Genomic DNA, 12,545 nt, shown 5'->3' with positions numbered 1-12,545 from the left:
TTACTGGTGTCCGAGGAGTGAGTTCTAAGGGGGATTCTGAATGCAGGGGGCTCACCTGGTACCATGGAGATAGGAGGGAGCTGCAGGCACAAGGGGCCACACTCTCTGCTCCACTACAGCCCCTTAGAGCGGCTCTGCCGGCACACAGAGGACAGGAACCCTTCACTTCTGGCCAGCTGGGAACCGGCCCTGTCTAGAGAGAAACCCCAGGTGGCACAGAGCTAGCATAATGGCTCCCCCGAGCAGGGCATGTGGCCAGAACCTGACTCACCCACTGGCAAGTCATTTGGGAAGGGTGACAGAACAGAAGCCAGGTGGCAGAGGGGCCCAAAAAGAAATGAGAGGGGAGAAGGTCAAAGCTGGGGCTGTGGATGGCACATTTGGGGACAAGAGGGGAGGAGGGAAATGGGATGATGTTTGGAGAGGGAGGTGGAAACAAGAGCACAGGAGAACATCCAGGAAGGTATCTGGAAGTGAAGGGGGACGCAGTGAATGGGGGAGCAAGAAGAGCCTGCAGGTGGAGGAGAGAGGGTCCGGGGTGAGAGAGAAACCTCAGTGTCAGGAACCAGAATGAAGGAGGAGAGGGTGGAGCAGGGTGACAGGAAGTAGCTCGCCCCAGTTCCAGTCACTTCTCTCCACAGATGCTGGTGAGGTGGACAAAGCAGAGGGGCTGGGCGAGCAGAGGGGGTTGGGGCTGGGCATGCAGGAATCGCTGAGGGTGACAGAACTGGGCTCAAGGGGGCGGGGCTGCTCTAAAAAAGGGGGAACAAGCTGACAGAAGAGGATGCGAGCAAGGAGCCTGCATTTTTTCCAGCACACTCAGCAGAGAGCGCTCAGGAGGCAGCCATGCCAGGACTGAATGGCAGTGAGAGCAGGGCAGGTAGGGAGGAGTTTCCCCCGAGCAACTGGAGCATGGAAGGAGGAGAGGGCTGGTGCCCAGAGGGGCTGACCACACAGACTATCCCTGCCATGGCAGTCCTGGGAGAAGGGGGAAAGAGGAAGAACAAAGAAAGATGAGGCCAGGAAGAAGGAACTCAGAGCAGCGACTGGTAAAGCCAGGTCTAAAGAGCAAGGAGGGCAGTGAGCTGCTTGACCCAGGCCTGGGGGGGCCAATAAGGAAGCCAGAGAGAGGCAGGAAGAACCAGCTGAGTCTGGAGGGTGGGAGCTGGCCTTGCCAAGGCTAAGGGCAGATTACTTGGATGGAGGCAAAGAGGTATGAGCAGGGAGGGGAAGGCAGACAGGAGCGAAAGGCTTGTGCAGGCAGAGAGGCTGGAAGGCATCTGAGCAGCCTGACTGTAGATGGCGCAGGAGAGGCCCCCAGGAGCCAGTGCGGGAGCAAGGAGGTGGCAGGAGAATGGGATCCTGACACTGTGAGTGGGGGTTAATTTGCTGGAGCCGGAGCAGGCATCTGGAGGCAGCAGAGGTGAAGGGAGGAGGAGAGAAGGAAAGGTGCCAAGTGGGCTGTGGATCTGGAGAAGAGGTGTTGCGAGGACACATGTCACTCCAGGCTAAACAGCTTCCACTCTAACCAGAGCAGGAGCTCATCAAGCAAGGATTCCTGTAACACTTCTCCTCTGACCAGGGCTGCGAGCAGCCTCCGCAGCCTGCCCTACAGGCGCAGCCGGCAGCAGACGAGCCCAGCTTCATGCCATCTTGTAAAAACCATAGCGGAGGTTCCACTAGTAGCCTGCTAGCTATCTGCGGGTCACTCTGCCACCATCTCCACACCATAACCCAAGGCCTAGGGAATTGGACAGCAGTGACAAGCAGCTCTGTGGGAGACCGGCCATGTCCTCAACTCTGACCATCCACTTCAGCATTAAACTGCTCACTGGCCCCTGAGAATTTGGGTGGAGAAACAGGAGTGCCAGCTGCATGCATCAGTTCCCTCAATGTGGAATGAAAATCTTCACTTCTTACTTACGCATTTCTCATCTGAACAAATCTCGCATGTCTGCAGACTTCACTGCAGCAAGCGGCACGTCTCCCCAGAAGGATGTAGCTGGCTGGATCTCTTTCCAGCAATACACCCCACAAACATCAAGCTTATAGCCACTGGGACTTGGTATTCTGATTGTCTGACAGTAGTGCCATGCACTGTGCTTGGTGCTGTACGCATACAAAATAAGAGATAGTGCCTCCCTAAACAGCTCTTAGGCTGAACAAACAGGACAGATAAGAGGGTGGGGTGGGGGAAAGAAAATAATATTGTTATCCCTATTGTACAGCTAGGGAGGTATATGAAATAGAGAGAAATAGAGATCAATCTATATCAAACAAATTGCATCAGTGCACATAGCTATAACATACCAGAGAGATTCCTTCGAGGAAGGAATCAAGTTCCTCCAAATTACAGATGCCAACTTTTGCTGGCTCGGGCAAAAACTCTCAGTAATGTTAGTTTTTAACCATTACTAAATATAGGTGCTTTACCCCTCCTCCTCCCCCGTCTATGGAAAAGATTGCCATTCCAGAGCTATAGTACCACAACAACATTGCATGCAACCAATCAAAGGAGGTCACTTTGCAGAGAGAGAGTCTCTAATACAATTACACTGAAAGCTGTTTGGAGATCATTTAAACTAGCTACCTGAGATAGGAACTAAGGTGGCCTGGATGGACGTTTCCTTGTAGCACTCTAGTCTGTATTTTGCCTCCAGATTAGATCAATATACTGTATGGATAAAATTTCCAGTAACCGTGTGCTTAAGTGACTTAATGAGCTTCTTAATTTAGGATTGGCGTTTACCACAGCTTCTGGAACAAACTATCCACTACTGACTTTATAAAAATAAGTGATTTTTTTCTTATGCTATCTGAAGGCAAAGGGATGGGGAGATGGATGGGAGTACAATATAAATGGCTTGTTCTCTCAGTTTTACTTCCAATTCTCACACCCCAACAGCAACACAAAGAGGAAAATGGGGAAAGAACAGGCTAATGGAGAAGTGACACGTGAAAACCTGTCATCACTACCAGTATCTTTCACCGACCTGCAGAAGAGCTCTGGGCAAGCTGGAAAGCTTGTCTCTTTCCCCAACAGAAGTTGGTCCAATAAAATACATGTTCTCACCCACCTTGTCTCTCTGTTGCCACTACAGACAATTTACTTTGCTGAACTACTTTTTCATAAGCTCCTTCCTCACATTTCACAGAACTTTCAGCCCCAGATACCCCCAAGTAAGGCATTTGGAGAAAACAGTGTGTTGCTCTTTAGGAATTGTAACACTCTACTCTTATTCCCAGTAGACACCTTTCCTGATTATGACAGGATAATACATCCATTGACACAAATCAGACCCCTATCAAGACATAGCCTTCCACATGCTGGTGATAGGAAGAGAGGAGGAACACATACACACAACAGATGAGCCACAATATTTGTATAGATGTATTTCTGAGATAGATTCTTCAAGAGTTTACGTTTTGCTTTAAACAAGCAGCGAGAGAACGCTAAACTATAGATTCAAAGGTTCAGCAGGTGTATTTACAATAGTTTGTCTGTGCAAATAGGTATTCATGGGTTTCCAACAAGCAGATAAAGATAAAGATTGGTATGTTTTACATAGTGGTCTAATCTCCTCTCCATAAACATGTGTACCTGACACTCAAAGAAGTTACACACACATAGTAAAAGGAGAATAGCTGCCTATACACAGTGACACGGAGACTTGTAACTTAATTCCATTCTAGACATTTAGACTTCTTCAGCAGCATGTGGAATGCTTATAAAAAAAAGAGAACATCTTGTCATCAAGAAACAAACCCCAGCATACTAGAGTATGGCACAGATAAGCATCATGTAAGGCATAATTTGAAATGAAGAAAACCTCTTGGAAAAGTACATTTCACTAGTTTAAAATGGACTATCCTGCCTGATGAAATGGCATTTACTACAAGCACGGTCTGAAGCAAGATAATGGAGCAAACCACTCAAGCTTTTTTCCTCCATTTGGGAATCCCATATGATAGGCTCTCCAGTTCTCTCCCACATCTTCGTACACAAAAATTGCAACTATTCCCTCTCACTGGTACAATATGTGGAAAACCAGAATGAAGTTCACAATCAGAAGAGGAAAAAGAAAACCTTAAAAATAATGCTGGAAGAACATTGCAATTTGGCTGCCCAAAATAGAACCCATACATGCCACCAAATGCAAATTATAAGTTTGCAAAAGCAACCAGTGGAATTATAAAGTAAAAGAGCTTTTTAAAAAGTGTTTTAATGACAGTGAGCTTTGAGGGGGGGGAGGAAATAAATATTTTCAGTCCTGGGTCCCACTAAGTGTCATTCTGTTTTGCTAAAATAATAATACTCGGCACATGCAGCAATTCACATTTTCAAAACACAGTCCAAATGCCAACTAATTACAATTGCCTTCACTGCTATAGGGAAGGTATGTATTATTTTAAAAATACATTCAATTTCATCATTCTTCCATAAACCAGTTAACTCATGTCTAACTGTGACTAAATCATGGCTGTTTAAGAAGATATAAATGATACTCCATATACAGTTAGCTGTGCTCTGTAGACAGAGCGCAAATTGGTTTGAGACTCAGTTCACACAGCAGCCAGAAGACCCTCTCGGTATCTATATGAATCCTTTGATTCCACTTTGTAAAATTCTCGGGTACATTTTTTAACACTAAATGACTCAGGTCCATCCTGCCCCTTTCTAGGAATCCAGAAGGGCAGGTGACATTTAAATCTTTGATTAATATTTGAAAAATGTGGTATGAATGGGCTTTGGAAAAGTCAAACATTCCCAGATCAGCAAAGTCATATTTCTTCCATTGCATCCCACACAGAATTACTTGTGTGTGTATGTGCAAGAAGGAGGCAAGCGGGAGAAACTAAAGATGTAAAAGTGTCAGTCATGTCTCCTGATTGGACTTCTCTTGATCAAGGGAGAGGTTCCTTAGCTAAAGCACTAAACAGGATCATTTTACATGTAAATCATTTTTGTCACAATTATACAGGTCAGGGACAAACAAAACAACAACCAGATGGTCATGACATTAGCCCTCTGGTAGTCCACACTTTGTGCCATGTGAATCTGCCCCTTGATACAGCAGTACTAAAATATTTAACCACCACTGCCATCCCAACACTCTGCCCCCTCTATCCTTTTTTTAAAAAAATACATATTGCTTTATTTCAAACTACCACCACCAAAATGAATCATGACAATTACACACAAAGCTCAGACCAGAGCCTCTAACCACTTGGGGCAGTTGTGAACATTCAGTTTCAGACTGGAATGGTGATTCACACTTAAACATCAACTAGTTTGAAGTTTCAAAAATAAAATCTACCCCTAAAATGGACATTTTTCTTTGTAAAAACCTCTGTGTTTTGATTATTTCAACAACTAAAGCAAATACCTAGATATATTTAAACCATTTGCACAGTTTTCTATTTCAGAATTCATTTGTACACCATATTAATGCTCCTTTTCCTCTTAAAAGGGTAGCAAACTGTTTAATGGGGGATTCCAGCACTACAGAGACACAGTATCTTTCAGCCTGGAATTTTCTAATTTGATATTTTAAAAGTTGCTAAGATCTAGGGTTTTCCTTTTGAAAATTGTGAAAGAACACTGTTCTCCTAGTCATTCCGGGATTAGATCCACAAGTGTAATTCTGGCAGATATTCCTTGCCCCTATCTCCTGAACAACTGTTCCATATTCACAGAAAACACTAAAAGAGGATCAGGACATGCCATGGGCAAGGAAGGATTTTAAATGAAGACAAGTTTCATAAAAGTGCAGCAGGTTTCCAGATTATTAGAAACAGGGTCTTTTTTTTTTTTTTTAATTGCATTGCTTTGATTGAATTGCAAAAATCTAGATCTGTATGCATTAGATATTTACTTTTCTGATTTACTTTAACAAATATAATATTCCACTTAAGTTTTGCCATTAAATAGAACAGTAATTTTTTTTAAATGTTCTACTAAATTAGATTTGAAGACTTCTCTAATTAGCTCACCCAGTGCATTGTTCTAGATTATACTAATGTTATACATTTTGATTTTTTAAAATAATATTGAAAACAAAAAAGAAGACTTTTCAAATAAAGGAACTGGAAATTTAAAACATTGTGAACATTGAATTGAGTTATTTAAACTAATCTGTTTTATTTCTGCCAAATACACATTACATGAAAGTTAATATTAACAGATTTTGTTTTGTTCATATTTCACAATTCACAGTTTTCTAATGTTTATTATTATTAACAATGTATTCAGCATCTGGAGTTAAGAATCAAAGCATAAAAAGCATAATTACAGCACTTTTTTTTTTAAACACAGCTTCTCATTCAGCAAATTCTTGAAACAATATGATTTTAAGCAAATGAAGCATTCTCTGTTACCAGAGAATTTAAAGTTGACATGATAAAAAGTGGGGTTTTTTTTAATTAGTTTGTCTATGCACAATGTAGTACATACAAACAAAAAACAATTGGGATACTGTTTTCTTTAACATTCTTATAGGAGGCAAAAATCCCTTGCAGTAGAGAGAACACAATTACTGATTTTTAACTCATGAAAGACAAATTTATAAGCTCTTCTGCACTACTTCATGCTATTTTTCACTACCTCCAGCCCTGTAACCTCCAACCCTTCTACATTACCATGAGGACGTGTATAGAAAGTGGAGTTTGCAGTGCTACTTCTGACTATTTTACACTATTTCTTAGCTACATAACAACATACAGATGAGAATGAGGGTTATTTTTGTTTCTGTTTTTGAAATCTAATTCTTGAAAAGGTTAAAGGAAATTTTAACTAAACACAATACCGAGAATAAAACGTATTATTTACACATCAAGACATATTTCAGATACATTTCAATAACAGGCATAACAGAGATTTTCCCTCTTTATTAAATCCAAACGCTACAATGCTACACTTTCAGTCCAAACATATCACAACATAAAAAGTAACAAAACCAAACCATAAAACACAAAACAAATTTGGACCAAAAGATTTAAAAATAATACATCTAATTAACCTGGGACAAAGCTAGCATTTAGGGGAAGTTCTCTGCAGTTTTATTCAATAGTTTTACATTCACATAGCATCAGAACTGTAGGACAGTATCAGCTTGTGTGTAACATGGAAAGTTTTCAGATCTACACAGCTAACTCAGACAAAACTCCCTACAAAGCCACTGGCAATTTTGCCAGAGCAAGGGGCGTTGGGCAGGGTCCTGTGTGTGCAGGTTAAGGGTCCCCAAATATTGGTGCCGTTGACATCAATGGAAGTTTTGCTGCATGAATGGAAGTCACTGCACAAATTCTAATTCTTACAAGTCTTAGAATAGTTTGTGGATTTTCTACAAAGAAAAACTAAATGTAAGCCTATGTAAGCCTTTATTCCATGATAAAACCATGTTATAAAAAATAGGATGAAATGTCCAAGCTAACTAATATTAGGCCAAAGACACCTTTATATTAACAACAGCTTTTTCAGAGATCAAAAAATGACATGATCAAATCCAAACATGAGCTCAACAATCTGAGAAAACCAAGTAACCAAACTGAAATAGAACCCTCAGGGACAGCTGAACATATAGCAGAAAAAGGCAAAAGAAATATTAGATTCTCTCTCTCTCTCAACTGTTCAATGATTTTTTTTTTCAGGGATCCCCAAGCTTTTACTGTTCACATCTTTTTGCTTTGTGTAACATATGTAACAGACCTGGAAGCTAATACATCCCCAGAGAACTGCCCTTCTAACTAACTGGGCTCTAGCTCGATCATTCTTAAAGAAGTCCTAAGAGTGCAAGAACACAGAGAAAAACTTACTGTAAAGATTTAATTTCTTTGAAATATTTGAGAGTTAATCTTTTTTATTTCCAGGTAAAATTCTGCATGCTCACTGCATAAGAAACCAGAACACTGTCACATCTTTCACATATGTGCATTAGCAACAACCAACAATATCAACCCAGTGCCAGACATTAGCCATTTCTCACCAAATTTCATCAAGCTGCCTAAGTTAATTTTCCATGTACCGTATTCTAAAAATAATACTTGACAATCACACTGAAAATACCCAGCATGAAGCTAAAGAAGCAGCATCAGCAAATTAACACATTCAAGAAGAGCCTTTGCATACAATTTGTACAGTAAGCCTGCATTTTCACTGAGTGCCACTTCAGACATTTCACAGGAGCACATGTTCAAAGAACACTCTGACTGCTGAGCTATAGAATAAATTCTAGACTTTTTTTTTTTAATTACACATTCTACAACCTGGTTAAAAGATTCATTTCAAAGACACTTCAAATCAGCAACATAAATATATTTAGGTGTTTATTATTCTAAAAAAGAACAAGGAAGGAGAAACTTCAGCTTGCAGAAACAAAAGCCTGGATTATTTTTCTTTTGCTAAAACCTCTTTACAAAGCTGGCATTTAATGCAAGCCACATTTTGCAGCCTACTGTGTTCTCCGTTAGGCAACCAAATCATTTTCAATGTGAAATTTGCTTTAAAGCTTTCCCTTTACCCACTGCTGGGGGAGGGGACTCAGAGCAGGAACAGAACCAACAAGCTGCACATGAAAAGATGCCCTGCCCCACGCTCTCTGAGCATTGTGAAGTTCACGTCTTGTGACACTTAAAAATAACATACACTAGATAATATTGCAAATCCTCCACTGTTCAAAAGGTTTTGCATCTGACTATCAACACGCAAACTATGCCACAAATTCTCTAAAACACCTTTTCCCCTTATAAATACAGTTCAACTGTACCATCCCTGCAAGAGGCAGGCCTCTCAGAAAAAATCACTACTGCCTTTCTATACCACTGCAGATCTGTGACAGTGCTTGCAATTATATTTCTCAAGGTAAAAAATGCCCACCACTATATTAGAGGTTTAGCAAGAGACGGCAGCAGATCTTGTACATTTATAAAAGTTTGTGTTAAACAGCTGCCCTAGTAAAATACTACAAGTTGTTTACATGACATTATAACAAATTAGACAGTACACTGGATTTATTTGGATCAAGGGCTTCACACCCATAACCAAAATGACCACAAAAAGTTTTTATGAATATGCTGTGTCCTGAGGGAACAATAGTGACCAAGCAAAGAAGTGTCATACGGCGCAATCAGAATAAAAACTAATTCAAGGAAAATGCAAATAGGAAGTCAGTGACAGAAGAGACCCCATCTGCCCACGCATGAACAGACCACTCTGCAGCCATCTAAATGACATGCATTAGATTCTATGCCATCCCCAGAAAGTTCTGTTTACACACATCCCACACTAGTGCCTTTTGGTTACAAACATTTCAGAACTTTGGCTCATAAGCAGCTGCCACGCCAAAAAGGGCTTTTAACTTCTTTAACTCTCAAAACAAATCAAGATGTTCCTCCAAAGCCTTGCGAGATATTGACTAACTTATCCAAAGGACATTTTGTTACCCTCAGCAGAAAGCACTTCAGAGGAAAGAAAAGCAAAAACTAACTAATTGTAATTTTAGCTAGGGAATTTCAGCTGACACAGTAAATATTTACTACTTACTTGCCACAGGAAGTCTTCCACAAAGCCTTTGTTACCATTGTGATCTTTAAAGGGGGGGGGGGCTTTTTGCATTTGGTAAACAAGTTACTGCACTGGGAAGAAATGCTTTCCATCCCAACCCGCGTGGAGAGAGGAAAGCCCATCAGACTTCAAAAGTAAATCAATGGCTAGGGCACGCAGCTAGCCATAATGAAAGTAAAAATGCAACTCTTGCAACTACCTTCAGCACCCTTGCAAACAACCCCGCTGCCAAGGAGCCAGAACCGTTCTGGGACTCGCCGCCCCTCACACGGACTCGAGACAGAGAATGCATGGAAAGGGATTTACCTTAGCTTTTTAGGGACCGAGTAATCCACCTCCATGACTTTGCCATGCAGCTCCACTTTACCTTTAAAACACAACAACAACAGAGACTCAGCATCGTCCGAAGCACGGTCTGGGAGCCGGGGCAGGAAATCTACCCTGCAGCCCGAACTGCGTGGAGAGCTCTGGGGCAGGGGGCCAGCCTGCTGGGGGGTCAGGGGGTGCTGCCCGGGGGCGGGAGGGCGCCCAGGGGTCCCCGCCCGGGGCCCCTGACAACAGTATAGTCATTTTCACAAGCAGCACCAAATGGAGAGGCTGGAGTCCGGAGCCCTCAAAATGAAGGACTGGGGCAGCCATGCTTCCACTCCCAGGGCTCCTGCCGCCCACTCCGCTAACCAGAGCTAGCAGGACTTCGCGGGGCTGCGCTCGCTTGCTGGCGGAACACCACGGCAATCTCCCGGCAGCCCAGCCCCACATGCCTCCTCTCCTGCTCTCCTCCTGCCTCTCCTTTCCCCCTACCCGGCACGGGGCGCCAGCTCGGCCGGAGTGGCCCGCCGGGGCTGCCAGAGGGTCCCCTGTGTTTGGGGCTGCGTTGGCCTGGCGCTGCCGTGTGGCTCCAACTCCCTGGCTGGGCTACAGTTCGCTCGGGGCCCCCCAGCTGCCTCTCGGCCGCTCTTTGCTCCGCGCCCCCGGCGAGTTGGGGCAGGGCACCTCGTAAAAAGGTGCCCGAGGCCGGGAGGGTGGCGAGGGGGCGGCCGGACGGCGGACCCCGGGCCCCGGCTCCTCTCAATAAAATCGGAGAAAAAAATCAGGGAAAAATAGCCCGGCTGGAGGGAAGCGAGGGAGCGGGGCGGGAGCGGCTGGTCCCGCAGGGCCGGGGCGAGGGGGGACCCGCGTGCCGCGGGCGGGAGTCGGGGGTCACGGGGCGAGGGACAGGACCCCCGTGGGGCTGGGGGCCAGCAGGGCGTGGGGAGCTGAGTGGATTCCTGCGGCGGATCCCCGGAAGGGGGAGCCGGGGGTCGCGGAAGGGGGTCAGGAAGGGATCCCGGGAGGGGCAGGGAGGGTCCCTGGAGCTCCCTGGGGAGGAGGCGCTGGATCCGGGGGGCGCGCGGGAGAGGGGCGCGCTGGGGCTCCCCGGGGAAAGGGGTCCTCGGGCAGCTGGGGTGTCCCGGGGCAGGGCTGGGAGGGTCCGGGCAGGGATCGGGGGCGCTCCCCGGCGAGGCTCGGGGGAGCGAGGCGCCGCGGGTCCCCTGGCCTCGGTGCACCCGGGCGCTTACCCGAGAGGGTCTCAATGGCCCGGATGGCCCAGTTCTGGTCCGGGTAATCCACGAAGGCGTAGCCGGACTTGAGCAGGACCTGGCCGGCCAGGGGCAGCTTCCTGTCCCCGAAGAGCTGCCGGAGCTCGTCGGCGGTGGCGGCGGGGCTCAGGTTCCCGATGTAGAGCTTGTTCATCATCCGCCTCTTCGCGGGGAGCCCGCGGCCCCTCCTGCCCGCCGCCGGCACAGACCCGGGCACCGCGCTGCGCCACCCGCCCGCCCGCCGGAGCCTGCAACAGCGCCCCGCAGCCGGGCAGCGGGCGGAGCCGAGCCGAGCCGAGCCCAGCCCGCGTGTGCCGCCTCCCCCCGCCCTCCCCGGGGACACCGCGCCGAGGGCAGCCGCGCCGGCTCCTCCCGCAGCCGCGAGCCCGCCGGGGGCGCAGCGGGGCTCTCCCCGGCCGGCGCCGGGATCCAGCGCCCTCCCCGCCGCCTGGGCGGGCACCATGTGCGGGACGGGCTGGGCTCGCGCGGTGCCCGGGAGCGCAGCGCAGCGCCCGCTGGCCGAGCCCCGCTTCCGCCGGCCGGGCAGCTGCTCCGCGCCCCGGAGCTGGGGAGAGGGGGCGCCCGGGGGCACTGTGCGGGACTAGCGCCGGGCCCCGCGGGCTGGCCCATGGGGAGTCCCCTCGGGGCTAGCCACGGGCGGGACGGGGGTCAGGAAAGCCCCTTCCCGCCCAGCGCTGGAGGCCCCGGGGGCCCAGGGCTGGGAGAGCGCAACGGCCGCCCTGCGCCCCTCGGACGTGCTGGCGACTCCGGTGTGGGGCCGGGCCCCCGTGGAGCTGGGAGAGCACCTGGCTCACTGACAGGGGGCTGGGGGGGGGGGCAGCCGAGCTATTCGAGGTAGGGTTGAATCTCCTCCGTTGGACACAACAAGCATCGCTTCCCGGATCTCTCCCCACAGCTGGGATTTAGATGCCATTTAAAACACCTGGGATGATCGCAGCAATTTCCCATCCCTTTCACATTGCTCTTGCTTTGGTTGTAGTGCTCTGCAGTAAGTGCATAGATCTTCGCTCTCCCTCCTTGGAGAAGGTCTGGTCTGATGGCTTGGCACAAATTATTCATGCATCACTTGGTGCTCTTGATTTCTTCTTCTGCCTCTATTATAACATCGAGAAGCCCCTGCTGACATCAGGGCCCCATTGTGCTAGGCCTATATAGACAACAGTAAGATTGAAGCTCTTTGGGATGGGTACTATCTAAATGTACAAAAGTTTGTAAGGGGCAAAGGCTCTTTATCTGAGCACTCCCTCCTCAATCTGTTGAAGCTTGCCAGTCCCCACCTTTCTCACAGGAGGCTCTCAGCATGCTCTCTTCCAGCCCATCAAAGTTCGCTGGGCCCAACTCTCATTTTAAATAGATGTAAAACCCTGTCCCGTCTAAGGTTT

The 12,545-nt window shown here is 47.1% G+C and overlaps 1 protein-coding gene across 2 annotated transcripts in view; it reads right to left on the bottom strand.

The window, feature by feature from the left end:
- Nucleotides 1-11,382, bottom strand: part of IGF2BP2 (insulin like growth factor 2 mRNA binding protein 2) — a 103,991-nt gene extending 92,609 nt beyond the window's left edge. Inside the window, exons 1-2 of one of the 2 annotated variants that reach the window (XM_045029762.1) lie at nt 11,122-11,382; nt 9,869-9,929 (exon numbers count right to left, since the gene is read on the bottom strand). In XM_045029762.1, the coding sequence (XP_044885697.1) occupies nt 9,869-9,929; nt 11,122-11,299 (239 nt within the window). In that variant the 5' untranslated portion in view covers nt 11,300-11,382. The remainder of the gene's footprint in view (nt 1-9,868; nt 9,930-11,121) is intronic. The other variant, XM_045029764.1, reaches the window with a different exon arrangement.
- Between the last annotated feature and the right edge of the window lie 1,163 nt (nt 11,383-12,545).

The sequence above is a fragment of the Mauremys mutica genome, chromosome 9 (genome assembly GCF_020497125.1).
Source record: "Mauremys mutica isolate MM-2020 ecotype Southern chromosome 9, ASM2049712v1, whole genome shotgun sequence".
NCBI classification, from domain to species: Eukaryota; Metazoa; Chordata; order Testudines; family Geoemydidae; genus Mauremys; species Mauremys mutica.
The sequence above is the reverse complement of the archived record's forward strand: the minus strand, read 5'-3'. Positions and strand labels throughout refer to the sequence as shown.